At 20.9% G+C, this 18882-nt stretch overlaps 3 protein-coding genes across 20 annotated transcripts; 1 reads left to right on the top strand and 2 right to left on the bottom strand.

Moving 5' to 3' along the window:
- Positions 1–2804: 2804 nt before the first annotated feature.
- Positions 2805–5985, bottom strand: Nipsnap (protein nipsnap). Of its 3 annotated transcripts, none has more exons than XM_086907228.1 (6): positions 5932–5985; positions 5102–5263; positions 4795–4977; positions 4402–4570; positions 4058–4325; positions 2805–3159 (listed from the first exon to the last, which is right to left on the bottom strand). In XM_086907228.1, the coding sequence occupies exons 2-6, from the start codon at positions 5182–5184 to the stop codon at positions 3011–3013; spliced, it is 852 nt and encodes a 283-aa protein (XP_086763354.1). In that variant the 5' UTR covers positions 5185–5263; positions 5932–5985; the 3' UTR covers positions 2805–3010. The 3 variants fall into 3 exon arrangements, with proteins under 3 accessions (XP_086763354.1, XP_012340060.1, XP_086763355.1); XM_012484606.3 differs by lacking the exon at positions 5932–5985 and adding an exon at positions 5433–5608; XM_086907229.1 differs by lacking the exon at positions 5932–5985 and adding an exon at positions 5429–5603.
- Positions 5183–9599, top strand: slx1 (structure-specific endonuclease subunit SLX1). Of its 16 annotated transcripts, XR_015291782.1 has the most exons (6): positions 5941–5970; positions 6196–6361; positions 6431–6482; positions 6576–6778; positions 8833–9137; positions 9228–9599. XR_015291782.1 is itself a non-coding variant. In XM_086907241.1 (5 exons), the coding sequence occupies exons 2-5, from the start codon at positions 6237–6239 to the stop codon at positions 6926–6928; spliced, it is 399 nt and encodes a 132-aa protein (XP_086763367.1). In that variant the 5' UTR covers positions 5251–5612; positions 6196–6236; the 3' UTR covers positions 6929–7195. The 16 variants fall into 16 exon arrangements, 14 of the variants coding, with proteins under 14 accessions (XP_086763357.1, XP_086763362.1, XP_086763367.1 ...); XM_086907241.1 differs by lacking the exons at positions 5941–5970; positions 8833–9137; positions 9228–9599 and adding exons at positions 5251–5612; positions 6910–7195; XM_086907242.1 differs by lacking the exons at positions 8833–9137; positions 9228–9599 and adding an exon at positions 6910–7195 and having other exon boundaries at positions 5338–5970.
- Positions 8262–10984, bottom strand: LOC100867682 (transmembrane protein 53). The gene is made up of 5 exons (XM_003692227.4): positions 10588–10984; positions 9860–10067; positions 9623–9775; positions 9194–9319; positions 8262–9102 (listed from the first exon to the last, which is right to left on the bottom strand). The coding sequence occupies exons 1-5, from the start codon at positions 10800–10802 to the stop codon at positions 8824–8826; spliced, it is 981 nt and encodes a 326-aa protein (XP_003692275.2). The 5' UTR covers positions 10803–10984; the 3' UTR covers positions 8262–8823.
- Between the last annotated feature and the right edge of the window lie 7898 nt (positions 10985–18882).

Here is an 18882-nt window from a genome sequence, read left to right as displayed (position 1 = left end):
ACTAATTAATAAAAAATATATATATTTTTTTTTAAATAACAAAAATATATACTAGTGAATATACTAATATTTAGATATAATTTTTGGCTTTAATTAGATATTAATTTTTATTTTTAGTAATACTATTTTCTAAATATGAATTTATAATATAATACAAGAGAAAATATGATCACTGTTCAAGAATTAACATTGATCAAATTTTAGAAGATAGAAAAACACTTCAGAGCACACATAGACGGGGATTTATGAGAGATTTTGTAGCAAATTTGCATACATTTTATGTAATTAATGTATGGAAAGTTAATAATATAATTTCAAAATTATAAATATCACGAAAAAATGATAAATTAGCAATCCGCCTTTCAATAAATAATGAATTAAACTTCTAGTATTATATTATATGAAATTGTTTTATCATATATTTACTGATGTATGTATGTGTATAATCTCTTTACAATATTATTTTTTTTTTATACTATTTACAATATATTATATAAATACTAATTTTTATTAGAATTTTAATCTATAAATATCAAATTATTCTGTCATGTATTTGTGATAATTTGATATTATCACTAATATAGTTAAAGCTTTTTAAATTGATATTATGTAGTTTGTACTTTATTTAGTACAAAACATTATGCATAGATATAAGATATAAGATATAATTAATAAATCTAAAAAGTTATTGATTATTGATTTTAACAAATTTTGCATGATACTAATTAAATTTTAATAAAAATTTTAATAAAATTATTCTATGTCAAATGATTATATATAATATATATAAATTTATAATCTTATTTAGAAAAAATGAAATAAACATATTTTGAATCAATTAATTTAAATATATTGAACAAATTATTTTGTATAAGTGTAATTTTAAATATGAAATAATGAATAATGTTTTATATAAAATAATAAATTTTATAGATTATTATGAATGTTAAATTATGATTAAATTAATGTAATAGAAGTTCAAGCTAAATTTTATTAGAAATTTATTAAATTTAATTATTTTTTTAACAATTATTAATTTTTTCTAAGAATATTTATTAATTAATGTTAATATTATTCAAATTTTCTGAATAATATAAATATTTTATTTGTTATATTAAAATTTTCAGAATCAAAATAAAGTAGAAAAAGAAATATTTTAAGAGAATTATAAAATTGTTTAAGAGTTTTTTTAAAATAATTATCTTTTTAACAATTATAAATTAATTAATAACAATTAATTAATAATAATTAACAATTGTGTATTTTATTATAAAAAGAAAAATTATAATTAAGAAAAATTATATAAATTAAATATTTTTTAATTATTATAATATTTTTTAATTTGATATATTTAAATAAATTTTTTATTATATATATTATAAGGCATATTTCTTTATCAAGTTTTCTATTTAATTTTTATTAAAAAAAAAATAAAATATTGATAAATATAAAATATTTTATGATATTAAAAATAATTCTTTAGCAAAGAAATATTTTATTAATTATCTAAAACAACATACAATATAATTATACAATGACAATATATAAGTTGACATAGAATAATTACATATCAAAATCTTTATATTTATAAAATTTTATTCTGACTTATTTTATTTTTATTTATTTTTTTTTTTGAAGTAAAATATTCTTTAATATATCCTCTTGTATATATATTTGTATACTGTAAATATTCGTAAAAAGATTTCATTGATATTTATTTCTGTGTTCTGAAGATGCTTTCTATTTTCAATACTTGAATGTGTAAGTCCTCCAATATTGCGCCATTCTTTATATTATTGTAAGAAAAATTCATTTATAATTCAAATTTAATTTCATTTTTTATTTTTTTTATTTTTGCAACATCTCAGCATTGCAAAAATAATACTATATAAATCATAATTTGTTAAATGTATAAAATAAATTAATTATGTGATATATCATTTTTTACAATCTCTTTTCTATTTATTTTTACATTTACATATATAATATACACATATATGTATTGACAAATCAAAAATAATCATGAGCTATATTTTAAAAATATATAATATGTGAAAACATATATAATATATATAATGAAAATTTTAACTTTCACATTTGATGTAATAAATAAAAATAAAAATTGCTTTTATAAAATAATATAGTAAAAATTTTAACAATGCTAAGGTGTTTTAAAATAAATTGATTATTAATTGTATCAATAAGTGATCAAAAATACAGAATGTGCTCACATAAAACATTTTTCTGTAATATAAAATAATCTAATTATCAATAATAATATTCTTTAATACACATTTACTATTTTATTTGATATATATATATATTTATAAACTTTAATTAATAAAATTTAAAAACTAGATCATATTTTTATATGGAAATTATATTAAAATTAAATATAAAATGTAAGTAATTAATAATATTGTTTATATAATAATCTTTATTTTTTAAATTAATGTTTTCTAAATCATGACTGGAAAGAATATGTTTATCATTTAAAATAAAGTTTAAATTGATCAAACTTGATATATTGATTAGATAATAAAAATAAATAATATTTAATAATTATTCGTATTTCGTGATCTTCCCATACCTCTTTTATTATACTTAATAATTTTTTTGATTATAATAAATATTTTCTATGAAAGTTATTAAATATTTATAAATATTTCAAATAATCTTAATTTACGAAATATAACTAAAAATAATTCATTATTAAAAATTAAGATAGAAATACTCAGAATTAATATATTCATTAATATATAAATGCATTTCAATTGACAATAAAGACATATATTAAAGTGTTATATGTAGTAACAAAGAAGTTTAAATTTTATTAAAATACATTTTAGTAATTGCAATACAATAAAATGCTACAATTCTTATTGAGCGCTTACTTTATGCAATTATAAATGTAGTATGTAATATAACAAATATTTTTACAATATTATAATGTAAATATAAGAAATAAATTGTATTGTACAAATACATTTAAAATTGTGAATGTAAAATTCTATTTTGTTGGTGAAAAGCTAGTTGGACTCAATATACGGGAATGTGTTTCTCTAATTAATGGTACAGTATATGCAACACATTCGTCCCATCCTGGAAGTCTCCATGCGCTCTCACGAGTTTCCATTCGTGCTTGAAGATTTTTATAACCTGGAATTATATTATATTTATTTAAAAAAAAAAACAGATTACATATATATATTTAAAATATAACATGTAGCAATATATAAGATAGTTCATTTTTTAATTTAGTATTATAGATATTTATGAACATAAAATTATTAAAAATTATAATAAAAATATAAAATAAAATGGAATTGATAAATTTTTTATTATTATATTATAATATTGTAAACAGAATTATTATCAAAAATTCATTTATAATTTTTAAAGCTTATTTTAATTTTTTTTCATTTTAAAAATTTTTTGTATTAATTTATTATAAAATATTAATATATCTGTGAGATATCTTTGAAAAACTAGATTTTAGATGTCAAAACAAAAATAAAAGTTATATATAAAAATATTAGTTGATTTTATTTATAACTTCAAATTAATTGAAATTTGCATTATGAAATGAAATAGATATAAAGTGAGACAAAGGTAGAGTTATCTTTTTCTATCTCATTTTATCTTTACAGATTTCAATTATATTTATAAATAAGCATCAATATATTTATATACCAACAACAAGATATTTTTATATGTATTAAAATAAAATGGATTTGAGATAATTAATTATAAAAAACACTAATATAGTTAAAAAAAAGTGGAATATTTTGAATATATACAAGATGGTTCACCAGATATTTTATTTTTATTATTATTATTACCTATAGCAAAAAATATTTTATATAAAATTAAATGATTTCTAGATGATTCTATATTTTGATGTTATTAATTTTTATAATAAACCAAAATGGTAATATCTGATGAATCTGTATATTTGATCACATGTACTTAATTTATATATATTTAGTTTATATTATAAATATAATATATAAAATGAATTTAAAAATAAGTGAAAAACATTAACATTGATACCTACACCAAATGTGGTGAACATTATATAATCTACCAATTTGTGAAAAAAAACCAGCAAAAGGTTCGTTATTGTTACGTCTATAATTTATAGCCTTGGCCCAATTGTTGCCCCATTCTATCATAGTACCAGGTTGTAGCCTATAACTACGTATTTCATATATATTTGAATCATTTCGTTTTGTAAGAGGAGGCCAATAACTAAATGCTAACAAATACTGTAAATAACGTGATCGTAAATAATTGCCATTTTCTTTGAATAATTGTTGATATTCCTGAAAATAAAAAATATTATGTTATAAGAAATATTTATTTTATATTAGTTTATATAAATTTTTTTGATTGTCATACTTTGTCTTTAGACAATTCAATTTGTGTATGATCAACGCTATCATAACCACCAGAATATTGCCATAGATGTAAAGCTTGATCGATATCACCAGCTACGACAGTCCATGAACCAACTAGTTCCAATTTCAATTCAGACTTCTTGGAGTTTATAATGTTAACAATCTCTTCACTGTAATATCCCAAAATACAAATATGTCCCAATATAATTTTTCTAATATAAAAGAATTCTCTGTGCATGCCAATTCTGCGACATAAATAAAATCTAATATTTTTTTGAAACTTTTAAAAAAATCGAAAAGGATTTTTGTGCGTATATTTTAAGTACTTATTAAGTACTTACTTTAAAGTTAAGATTTGATATTATGATAAAAAATGTAAACAAAATTTACTTACTAATTAGTTAAATAGTTATCAATAGAATCAGGTCGAATATTGTGCGTATGCAAAGCGTAAATAACTCCTTTATCTGATAGCATCCTTGAATGAGACTCTTTTGTTGGCTCGATTTTTCTTACGGAAAGCTTGTTTATCCATCCTTCGCTGATATCCTGTCGGATCGATGACCTTGCAAAAGATCTACAACACATACGATGTGGCTATTGCCCTAAAAAGCCGCTGTTTAGAGACTAGCTCGTAGTCTATGTACGAAACATATGAAAAAAGAAGGGCTCCTCAAGGTTTTTGAATCTTGATCGCCTACCGGCTGATAATAAATGACGGTAGTTTAGTTTTGCTGATCACCGTGATCTGCGCGGCACTGAATCTTCTCAAAACGGCAGCCATTCTTAGTGGATCCTCGCTTACAGATCTCTGCTGGTTTATATCCAATCAAGATCAAAGCCCAATTTCAATAGTGCTGCAACTAAACACGCGGCGCTTTCAATTACATTCCCAAAAAAATCGTATACTAATCTTGATTTATCCTTATTTATCTCCATTCGCGATCTGTTGCTTTTACATAAAGTAAAATTTACAACTATGAGAAATATACTTATTAGATAAATTAAAGAATTTAATATCACAATACTTGCGTTTTTCATAAAATATTTTATTTTCGATATAATAATATCATTAATGCATTTGTTTTATTCTAATTTATCTCTTAATAAAATAATAATAATTTAAAATAATGTTTAACGTTAAAAAATTTTATTGTTTTATGGTTCAAATAATACATCGTTATATAATTATTCACATAACTTAATATAATGGTATTTATAAATATAAATATAATTTTAGAAAATTTTAATATAATGTTATTTCTTAATTTTAAATATGATGCTGAAATATAAATATTTTAATTTTTATTCATATTTATAGAATTAATTTTATATAGTATATAAATTTAATTAATTTTTCATAAAAAAAATTATTCATATATTTTTTTATTCATATTATTTAAATAATTTTTAAATTCAAAACATTATATTTTTAAATTTAATATATTATGATACACGAATCATATTTTAATTGTTCATAATAATTGTTTCTTTTTGGTTAAGTTATTTATTTATAACCTACTTAACCTACTTATAATCCACATACAGTTTTTGTTTTAAATTGATCTAGGTTAGTTTTAATTTTCTACATTAAATGTTAAATTAAACTATATATTAATTATATACTAATTATTGTTTTACATTAATTATATTAATTATATAAATATTAATAAATATTTTAAAATATTAATAATAATATTTTAATTATTATTATTATTAATTAATATATTATAATAAAAGTATCTTTTAATTTTTTTGTAATTTAATACATTGTTCTTAAAAATGGAAAATTTAGAAGTTATAGAACATTTTTATGGAGTGTATTTATTATATTCTATGAATCCACAATTTAAAGGAAGAATATACATAGGATTTACGGTTGATCCTTGTCGTAGACTTAAAGAACATAATGCTGGAAAAGAACATAAAGGTGCTCGAAAAACAAGTGATAAAGGACCATGGTAATGATATAATTATTAAATGATTATAAATTATATTATTCTGATAAAGATAATTTATTTTTTTTCTAGGAATATGGTACTAATTATTCATGGTTTCCTAAATAAAACATCTGCACTTAGTGTATGTTCATTTAATAAAATTTATGTTCATTTAATAAAAATTAACTGTATCTATTATTTTTATATTTGAAATTTATTTTGTTTTCATTTTTAGTTTGAATGGGCTTGGCAACATCCTCATAAAAGTCGGCGTTTAAAACATGTATATGTATCTAATGCAAAGAAAAAATTACAACAAAAAAGGAAGATTAGATTTCATTTATCTGTTTTATCAGAAATGTTGAAAATTGGTCCTTGGTGTCGTTTACCTTTAACAATACGTTGGTTAGATTATGAGTTCTATGAAGAATATTATAGGTATGTTTCAGCTCCAATGCATATGCCTATATGTTATGGAAAAATAATATCAAAAAAAATAAAGCAGACAAATAATATACAAGCATTAGATAAATTATCTCTAATTTGTTTTCTTTGTAATTCACTTTTAGAAAAAGAACAATCAATTAGTTGTATAAGACCTAACTGTTCATTAGTAACTCATTTAATTTGTTTAGCACGATTATTTTGTAAAGATAATATGATTTTACCAATTGAAGGTATTTGCCCTGCTTGCAATATTAATGTTTTATGGGGAGATTTAATTAAAAAAAAAATTGGTTGCTATGGAAATTTAGAAAGAGTTTCTAATGATGAAAATTATACTTAAAGTAAATTATATAAATGTTTATAATAATATCTGTTATATCAATCATAAAGTTATATAAACTATTACAATTTTGAAGTTTTTAATTATTTATCATTTCTAACTTTTTATATGTTAAAAATATTATTAAATATCATTAATATAAAATTTTATCTTTTATCTCATCAATAGCAAATAGCAAATAGTTAAATGAATAAATATTTATTACTAATAATTTCATTTTAAATAATGAAAAAAATTACAAATTGAAATCATAAATGTTTAATATATAAAATATTATGAAAAATAATAAAGGTACACATAAATGATCTAATTATAGTCTTAAAATAAGAAAAAATTTTGATTATTTCAGTATTTAATTTAATTATATATAAAAAAGATGCAAATATGTGTAAATATTAAATATTTCATTCACTTCATATGTCTAAAAAAAGCAACAATTATATATTTTTCAGTCTTTATTTATAACTAATCGACAAATCAAAATATATATTTATATGTATATATGTGTATATGTCTGTGTATTTTATATAAAGACATATATATATATATATATATATATATATATATTTTTATGCATTTGATAGGAAGGGATAGAAGAAAATTTCTTTATTTTATGAATATTTAATTACAATCGCAATTAAATTGAAAGTAAAATCAAGACCAGCTTGATTCTTTTGTGCGAATTTGTTTACATTGAAATTTAAATGTTATCAAATTATAATTTTGACATTTCAATTCATTGCATCAATAAGCATCTAGATTTCTAATTTTAAATTTTTCATTTTATTTCGTTCAAGTGCATCTAAAATTTTTATTTCAACTATTCAACATTACGAAATATTCCAAATGTGGATATTCGTTATAAGATAATATTCTACATATATTTTATTGAAAATTCAGAATTATTTTTGTAAATCGTATATTTCTGTACACGATCGAATAAAATACTTGTGCGTGTACTTTTTTTATTTTATTTTCGACAGGAACGCAATTATATTAATTTGTTGTTAATTTGTGAGATTCAGGCACATTGACCCTTAAATATACATAAGGAGGGAGAAAACTGGAAGATATTAAGAAAATAAGTAAAAGTAATAAATATAAGAGGACAAAAGAAGGAGAGGTCGAGCAGAGTTTAGTTTTTAAAATATTTTTATGAAAATATAAATATTAATTCATTAATTAATTATTAATTATGCGTAAATTAGCGTTGAGTTTTGTTTAAGCACATATTTTATATATATATTATTTATAATTTATAAATATTATTATATTTCTATATATAAATCTAATTTTAAATTCAAATAATTAATTTAAAATTAAAAAATTAACTAATAAATATCAATATAAATTGTAATAGATAAAATATATTATAAACAAATTACAAGTTAAATCAAATTATTATAATACAAATTTATTTTACATTAATGCATTTTGCATAATTAACATTATAATGCTATAAATGAAAAAAATTTAAGAAATAATCAAAACTCAACGCTGTCTTTAAATATCTTATATTAACATATTCAAATATATTAATAATATTCATATATCGAAAATAACAAACAAACAATATGCCGATCCTCTTAGCCTTCCAGTTTGTCTATTTTTGTTCGTACATGCAAAATTGTACGAAATATGATTCTTTCATTGATCATATTGCTATTCTATTATTAATAATTTTTTTTCTCTTTCTCTAATTTAGCTTGGTAGCTTCGTGAGGTAGTACAACTCTTTTAGTAAGACTTGGCATAGTGACATAATTTTGAGAATTATTCTCTATGCTGTGATTCTGTGACAATTCTAAACATTCAGAATTTGATGACATCAAGCATTCGTGAATGAAGCTACAAACTGTATTTACGTAAGCGTCACGATAGGTAGCATAATGTTTGACATGTGGAGAATTTGTGAAAAGTACCAGTTGTACTCGTACACCACGTTCTGCTCGTCGACTGGCAAATTTTTCAACGTCCTTGAAATATGAGTAACGATAATGTACAAATTTAGGTGAAAAAAAAATATTTATTGTATTTTAACTGTAATGTTTTGTTGAAAATACGTACTGATGCTGGAATTAAATTATCTGCATTTGAATAGAGAAATAATTGAGGCCAAGAATAAGATTCTTCTGCAAGACCAATTGGATTTGTTTGTATTGGATAACCACGTCCAAGAGCATGAGCGATTACCTAAACAATTGATTAAATCATTTCTAATTTTGAATTTATATAATTATTTCATTATCATCTAATAATTGAAAATGTTGATAATTAGAAAAAAATATTTATAACTTTAATTTTTTTAATTAATTTTTTTATTAATTTTTTTATTAATAAGAAAATAAAATGAAGTAATTTACTTTTCTTATTCATTATAATTTCTAATCTCAATGATTATTTACTAGCAATTTTAACATTAAATTTTCTAAAAAAAAGAAAAAGAAGAAAAAATAAAAAAAATTGATAAAAAGAATTTAGTATTATTGTAAATACCTCTAAAAACCAAAGTATAGACAAGAAAATTGTAATAAAGAAGGACATCGGTATATTTGTAATAGGATGTCCTCCTATGATAGCACTAATCGCTTTGAAAAGAGCGGTCAATCTTCTTTCTCCTGGAGCGCTATCAAATATCACTCCTTTGACCTATAATTTTAATATAATTACGAAAAATAATAAAATCAAAAAAAGATTAAAAGATAAAAGGTAAAAGGTAAAAGTATTTTTTACCTTGAGCGGTGTGTTAGCTTGTTGCATAGCAAGGCTTACATGTTGGTATAAAAACGCGCCGCCGTTACTGAAGACATGGAAGAATATCGGATGTTGATCCAAACTCTTGTCGGTTATCACTTGAATTAATCGTTTGCCGATATAAGGCATTTTGTCTCTTCGCCAAAATAGGCATTCTACCGGTGCCGTGTATCGTAGCGTGATGCAACTTGAAAAATGAATATTATCCTTTCATATATGCTAAATAAACAAAATTTCATGATTTTTATAAGAAAGTTCAATTATTTATCTAAACAATAATTTCTTGAAATAATTTAAATAAATAAATAATTTCATTTACTAGTTCAATTTTGAATTACTATCGATTAGATAAATAGTATATTTGCTGGTAATTTTTTATCATGTCTTATCAACTATTTTATCAAACTTATGAAATTTGAATCTGTGTATAAATTTTATAAAAAAATATCCTACATACAAATAGATATTTATCTTTCTATCCCATTTTTTCAAATTTTATTCACTAAATTATTATTGACATGCATTGTGTCAAATAATATTTCATTATGAACTTTCAATATATAATTAATTATTTATAACTTTACATTTTCAAGTTTCAATTATTCAACTTGACAACAATTTTCGAACAATAAAAAATAAAGAAAAAAGAATAATGCGATTCGAAAATAAGAAATAATTTAAAGGGATAATTTAGGAAATATTGGTACCTTTTCTCTTCATAAATTGCGCTGTATTTGGCCAGATATTTGTCTTGACAGCCAGCCCATCCTAGCAATACTATCACTGGCCGCTTGTCTTCTTTATAGACGAATACGAATTCTTCGCGTTGATCCTGATTACCAGTTGTTAATGTTGGATCCTTCGGGGATGGTGGAAACGATGGGAACATGATGTAGTAGTCGAGATCTTCTTGATCGCTCATCTTTCCTACTTCTCGTCGTCCTCGTGAGGACGTGAGAGAAAGTGGGGAGAGAAAGAACACAGAAGGCAAGAGGAGGGAAACTGTGAGTGAACTGTAAGGGTGAAAGGGAAGGAGGAGGAAGTTAACAACGGCAACGAAAGGGAGGACAAATCACCCCTCTACCACGGACGGATTCTCGTTCTGAGTTGGGCTTGCGTCGTCGTCAGCGTCGAGAGTACCGAGCTGCCAGAAGATCGATACCAAAGACTCGTATCAAAGTTAGGTGTCACGAATGAGGATGTCAACGTTTAACGTTATTCATAAATTCTCTCCGCATAGAGAGAGAATATTTTCTTTTTTTCCTGAAGATTACCACAAGATTATTCGTCAGGCAAATTTTTATTCGATAACAAATTTCATATCGATATAATCAATTTTATATCGATATATCCTATCCACGATAGTTAATAATAGACTATCGAAATTATTGCCGAAGTTCATAGCATTGCATGTTGCGGCGCGTTGTGATTTTTATATAATTTAATTAACTTTTGTTTGCAATAATATTATTGTAGATAAAAACAAATTTATATTATCTGAACATTCACAATTCAATAATATAATTTTATAACTATATCGATGACAGTAAAAATAATAAATTGTAATATGGTACAATTATATTATAAATAATATTAAATAGTTTAAAAATTTTATATGATAGTTTAATGATATTATGTTATTACAATGTTTTTATGAGTTGCGCAAAAAATAAGGCATTATTAATTTATTTTTTTTAATTTGATTTATTTTTACTATAAAATTATATAATACAAATAAGATATAAATGTAATTAATATTCAATATAAATATTTAATAATTGTTAAAATTAAATAATCATTTTAAAAATATTATAAAAATACATCATTATTGTTAAATTTAAAAAATAGTTTTTGGAGCATTTTTAAATAAAAGTACAGTATAAATACGAAATCGAAATTGAATCGTATTTGAGCTTGATTCAATATCAATTCCTTAATGGTTTTTTTTTAAATCCATGATCATTGTTTGATTTTTCTGTTTTTTCTTCTTTTTTTTTCAATTTTCACTTCTTTCTTGCGTACTTTTAATATACAAAAGATTACATTTTATTTATAATTACTTAATATATATATAAAATAAAATAAAATAAAATAAAATAAAATAAAATAAAATAAAATAAAATAAAATAAAATGAAATAAAAGAATATTAAATAATAAAAGTAAAATTTCAGAGTTAAGAAAAATTTAAATATTATATTGTTTACTTACTCGTTGAATAAGAATATCTGGAATTCTGTTTTTTTAATATAAGGATAATAATTCAGTTTAAGAAATTATATAATTTCTTAATATTCTTCATAGATTTTATTAAGACACACTTATTAATCAGAGATAAATAAATAAAATTAATCAATAAAATCTAAATTTCTTAATTTCCAAGTAATAATTAAATTTATTTCCTAAATTGCAAAATAAAAAAATTTATTTTTTAATAAATTTTTATAAAATATAATAGAATTTTTCAGAGATTGTTAGTACTTATAGATATTTATTGTTATATAAATGTATAGTTTTCAAATGCTTTTATTAGATAAAAAAAGAACAAAATATGATACAGAATTAATCTAACATTCAATACATTTTTTTATTCTATATTTTGAAAACAAAAAAATAAGTTTGAATTATTGATCAATGAATAAAGCTTCTATTATAAATATCAGAATTCTTTTCTTGTATTTTTCTTCTCATGGAGAAGAATTAATCAAATTAAAATAATTCTTATGAATGAATTTGTTGAAAAAGTTTTAAACTTTATCGTTTTTGATGATTTTATTTTTAAATATTTTTAAATATGCTGTAAAAATCAAATTTTGTCCAACTTTTTTCTTTAAATATAATAGATAGATAATATATTAAATTTTGTTATATGAAATATATATATATATATATATATATATATATATATATATATATATAAAAATAGACATATAAGATATACATACTTACAATATAAAAATTAGATTGAATAGACTCTGTGAAGATTTTTAATCAATGGACATAAGCAAAGAAAAATATAAATTAAAGTTAATCAAATAAGAATTGTCTTTTGAACACAAATTTTACAGAGTATAAACAAGGAAAGTAATTAATATAGATAAAGATAGAGATAGAATAAAAATTAGGGAATCAGCGCCATCTGCAGAGTGCCGCAAATGAAACATAAAAAAAAGGACAGTAAATAGTGAGAGAAAGATAGAGATACGATAAGAATTGACCGACCACGCCATCTCTTATTAAAAATATTTCTTTGTAAATATTTAAAAAATGGCGTTGATATTCAATTCTTACTTTATTCCGTCTTTGGAAAAAATTTTTTCATTCAATAGATGGTGCTAGAAGCTTAATTCTTGTTTTATCTCTATTCTTTTCCTATTATTTTCTTTTCTTATTGATATGTTTTATTTGTGACATTCTAAAGATGGCGTTACTAACTTTCTCTAACTATTTGTTCTTATTTATATTTGATACAGCAAAAGTCATTAATGATTAAATAAATAAAATTTAATAATTTAATATCGATAAATGAATAAATAAATAGAAAAATGAATAAATGAAAAATAAATAAATAAATATGTAGTACACTATATATAATAAATAATGATACATAAAGATACGAGGTTATATATAAAATCATTTCATTTCATTAAGAATTTTAAAATCAAAATTAGTAGCTCGTTACATACGAAATATTTATACTAATCGATCTTTTTGATTTCGGATTTTCAGATTTAACCCCTTCCGTGTACCAGGATCCTATTCATGCGATAAACATGATGATCTTAATTATAAGTTAATAAAAATTTTTTATGGATGATTTCTAAATTATTATAATAATTATTCTTTATATAAAATGGTAAGAATGTTTCAACACATTTATAAATAAAAAATTAATATCATAAAACAGTAAATTTAATTTTAGTTCGTAAAAATATAAATTAATTATTACATTTAATATTGTAATAAATTATTAGATGTATAAATTAACAATAAAAAATGTAAAAATTGAAAAATTATTGATTATTATATTCGAAAAATGGATTTAGAATAATCGGCAAAAGACGTATATTTCCGTAAATCTTCGCGTCCTATAAATATGAGACAGGTCGCAACGGAACGATCATTTCTTATCGAACTTTGTCGACGCGCTGATATAATTTTAACTTCAAATTTTTTTTATATAATAAATAATTTTCAATCTTATAAAATTTATACTAAATTAATATATTATATTATATATTATATTATTATGATATATTCTTATATATTCTTTATTAATTTTTCTTTTTAATTAATTTTAATTGTTTCATTTATTTAATCACTTACATACTCTTTTATTTATTATTAAAATATTTATTTCTTTATTTATTTTTTAATTTATATTTTCTACTTATTTATTTATTTTTACATTTATTTTTTGATTTATTTTTTAATTTATATTTTCACTTATTTAATTTTTCAATTATTTTTTTATTTATTTATTTCTACATTTATTTCTTCATTTATTTTAGTTGTTCATCTAAATCAATAAGTATATATATATAAACAGATATTCCCAAACAATAAAATATATTTCTAAATCAAAGAATATTTGTCTGAACGAATAAATTAATAAATAAAATGAAAGAATAAACAAATAAATGAATTGATGCATATATACATGAATTAAAAAAGTCATAAGAAATTGTACAAATAACTCACTAGATATATGAATAAGTAAGTGAATTAGTAAATAAATGAAGTAGAAAATAAATAAATTAATAAATAATTGTATATATAAATGAATAAAATAATAAAATCTATAAAAAAGTCAAGAAATAACTCATTAGACAAATCAAAGAATAAACATCATTTATATTCTATAAATCATATCAAATAAATTCTAAAAATGTAAATATATAAATAATTTGTATGTATATATAAATGAACAAAATAAAAAGTTTACAAATATATCAGTAGATGAATGAATGAATGAAAGAACGAATAAATCTATAAAATTAAATATAAATTAAATAAATAAAGAAAAAAATAAAAAAATAATATACGTATCAAAGAAGCTTACAGGAAATTCCATAATAAAATAATTTGATGTATACATGAGTAAAAAAGTGAATGAACAAGTGAACAAAACAAATTAGTTACTAAACAAATGAATGAATAAATATATGAATAATTAAATAATTAAAAAAAAAATATATAAATACTTTAAAATATGTATAAATAAATAAAATAAAAAGTGTAAAAATAGGATAAAATATATAAATAACTAAAATAATAAATATATACATGATTCTTTTGTATTCATCAAGTCATTTATATATATTTACTATTTTAGTTATTTAATTATTTATATATTTATTCATTCATTTGTTTAGCTTATTTCTATATATTGTTTTGTTTACTTACATATTCATCAAATTATTTATGTATTTATTCCTTTTATTTATTCCTATTAAGTTATATAATTATTTATAAATTAAATCATTTTTTTATTGATTTATTTATATATATTATTTATAATTTATTTGAAAACTTTTTGGTCATTTATGTACATATTACATAAATTTATTTATTCATTCTTTTAATTACCTAATTGCTTATATGTCTATTGATTCATTTATCTGTGATTATTTTAATTTTTAAACCTTTATTTTTTGTTCATTTTATGTATTTTACAAATTTATTTATTTATATGTTCATTGCTTCATTTATTCAGTTGTTTATACATTTGTTTAGTAACTTATTTATAGACATTTTTGTTTTATCCATTTATATATTTTTTTGACATTTATGCATCCAATTATTTGTTTAATTATCCTTATTTATTTAGTTATTCATATATTTATTAATTCTTTATAGAATTATAGAATAATTTGTCTACTGATTTAGTTATAGATTTATCTATTAGTTTTTTTCATTTCTGTTTGCATCAAATGATATATATATTTCTTACTTTAATTTAATAATTTATATTTATTTCACTAAAGACTTTTTTTTATATTTCTTTATTTTGTTCATTTGTATACATATCAATATACTTATATGAATCCTTTTATTAATTTAATTATTTAATCATTTCTTTATTCATTCATGATTTATGTCTAGACTTTTATATAGATTTATTAATTATAAAATATTATAATTAAAATACATTATAAAATATTATAATTAAAATACATTGATATATTATGAATTGAAAGAACAAATGAATAAATAAATAACTAAATGAACAAGGTGAACAAATAATTTGTTGCATAAATGAAATTAACAAAATTAAGAAATCTATAAATAAATCACTAGCAAATGAATGAATAAATATATGTATAACTAAATCAATAAAGTGATAAATAAATAAATAAATAAATAAATTTATGAAATATATAAATGAACAAAAGTCTACAATAAAGTCTACATATAAATCATTATCTAAATACATAATTAAATCTTTAAATAATTAAATAAATAAATAATTTGAAGTATAATATAAATGAATAAAACATAAAAATTTAGAAACAAGATACTACATAAATGAATTGATATATATGTAAAGTAGGGTATAATAATGTTAATTAAATAAATAAATAAATTGAAATATATAATATATTTAAATGAATAAAACAAAAAAGTTTACAAGAAAATAATTGTAAAAAGAAAAATGAATAAATAAATAGATCATAAATAAAAATAAATTTAGTTTTTAATTATTAAATAAATTTAATAAATAGATCATTAAATAAATAAATAAATAAATAATTTCATGTAAAAAACCTACAAATAAATCATTGAACAAATATATCGATAATGATCGATAAATCGATAAATCGATTAATAAATAAATTATATAATAAAAAATGTACAAATAAAAAAATAATACAAAATAATTAATTAATTAAAATTTAATAATACAAATAAATTAATAATATATATTTTTAATATTGTTAATTAAAATAATTGAAATATATTGTGAAATCTTAATTTTCCATGCGATTTATCGAAATAATCGAAATATCGCCAGCCAATGAGAGAGCTTCTTGGCAAATTTTGGCGCGCAATGTCAGTCTTCAGTGGAAAGTGAACAAGAGAGGACGCGTGATTGCTGCCGGCTTGGAAAATTCTACTGCGCAGTAAGTAATTTTGATCAAATTCTGTACCGAATTTATAAATTATTATTATTGTCGTTTATTTAATTAACTTTTTATTATTTTAAGTGTTGAAATTAATTGATATTTTGAGTTTTTTTTGTATTTTCGATCATTGAATACCGGTAGCTCGTGCTTCGTTGAGGCGAGATTTGAATAGACTTGTTGCTTCATTTTGATATAGTTTTCTTATGCATTTGTTTTACGATTTTGATTCCAAATTTGATTAATTTGAAAAAATTATCAATTTTCGGGATAACTTGAAAAAAAAATGACTTGTAGTATATTACGCATATATTACGATGATTTATGACTGATTTTGATATTTCATATCTTTTAACAAATAAATTTATTGGAATAAATTTATTTCGAATAGATTTGTATAATTTTTTGATTCATATTGAAACAAACGAAACGAAGGCAATTCTATTTCATATCGGTTATTGCATGTTATTATTATATATACTATACATTAGACCGGTGATATCATATTCGTTTCTAAATACGTCTCTTTGTAATGTTCATATATTATTTTCTGTTTTGTTTTGGTCGAGGCTGGTTAGATGTTTTCATAATATCGCTTTTCTAAGAAATTAGGAGTTCGCATATTTTCCCACGCTCGACATGTTTCGACAGGCTTCGACAGGTTTCGACTCGCGCATCTCCATCGCGCACCTCCCTCCTTCTTTCCCGCGAAAATTCGTTAACCGAAATTGTGCTACGTCATTATGTATCCTTATTCGTGTTAGAAGCTACTTTTTCCTGCGATTTGTTTGCTGTGTAGTACGTACATATTTTTTCCTTAAGCTATCGTTCCTATCATTATTATTCAATAAATACGCGATTATTATTATTATATCTGGCAATCTTTTGAAGTTAAATTATTAATTTTTCTCTATTCATTTTTTTGACGATTGCAGTGCTAATTAATTCTCACGTTGTGACTTTCTAAGATAAAATTTGTGCTTGATAATTGCTTTATTTTTATTTGTGATCGATTAATTTTATAAATTTTATGTGTATATTTGAAAATTCTCGTTTTCTTTTGTACAGATTACCCGATTATTACTGGACATAGATATATTGTGCATCGGGAAGGCGGGAAAAATTCCAACATGGACGTCATTGTACTTTTTCAAAGGGAAGCTTGATTTTTCGCTCGTGTACTGTATGTATTTATTCTTTATTTTATTCGATCATTATTATCATTACATAAAAATATACTTTATTCAATATGTATAATGAACATTCACTATAATTGTTAATGGTTTTGCATTAACGATACACATTCTATTATTCTATATTATATTATAAATATTATAAAATTCTTTTATTCATAAAAAATTCATAATCGATTAGATTAATAAAAGCGCGTAATTTTTTCTGAAACAAATGTTCGTTAGAAAAAAAGAAAAAGTATTTTGCTTCTTTTTCTATAAAAAAAATTCCCCCCTCCCCCCCCCCATTAATATAGCGAATTATTTCCAGAGAATTTTTGTGATCGCGCGCAATGCGATCGGTAGATTCAGTGTTTGTTTCGTAATAGTTTTCTAATATTTAGAGCACAACAGCTCTAATTAAATTATTCGCGAAATTAGAATCAGTGCTTGTTCGCCGCTTCTATTTGAAATCGACGCGTTAGTAGTTTTTTATTTTTATTTTTTTATATTTTTAAATATTCGTTTTCGGTACAGGGTAGAATCAGTGTTCCTTGAGGAATCGGGCGATCATCCATCACGCGAAGAGGTAATTATTTATTCATATTAAAAGATATTTTATTTCAATATTTTTATATCATCAATGTTATAAATACTCGTAATTACACGTAATATTTTATATTTTGTTAAAGATGCCGGAGGATCTTC

This window comes from Apis florea, unplaced genomic scaffold (assembly GCF_048593485.1).
Source record: "Apis florea isolate Af1SG1 unplaced genomic scaffold, ASM4859348v1 contig_2835_pilon, whole genome shotgun sequence".
NCBI lineage: Eukaryota > Metazoa > Arthropoda > Insecta > Hymenoptera > Apidae > Apis > Apis florea.
This window is presented reverse-complemented; position numbering and strand designations above follow the sequence as displayed.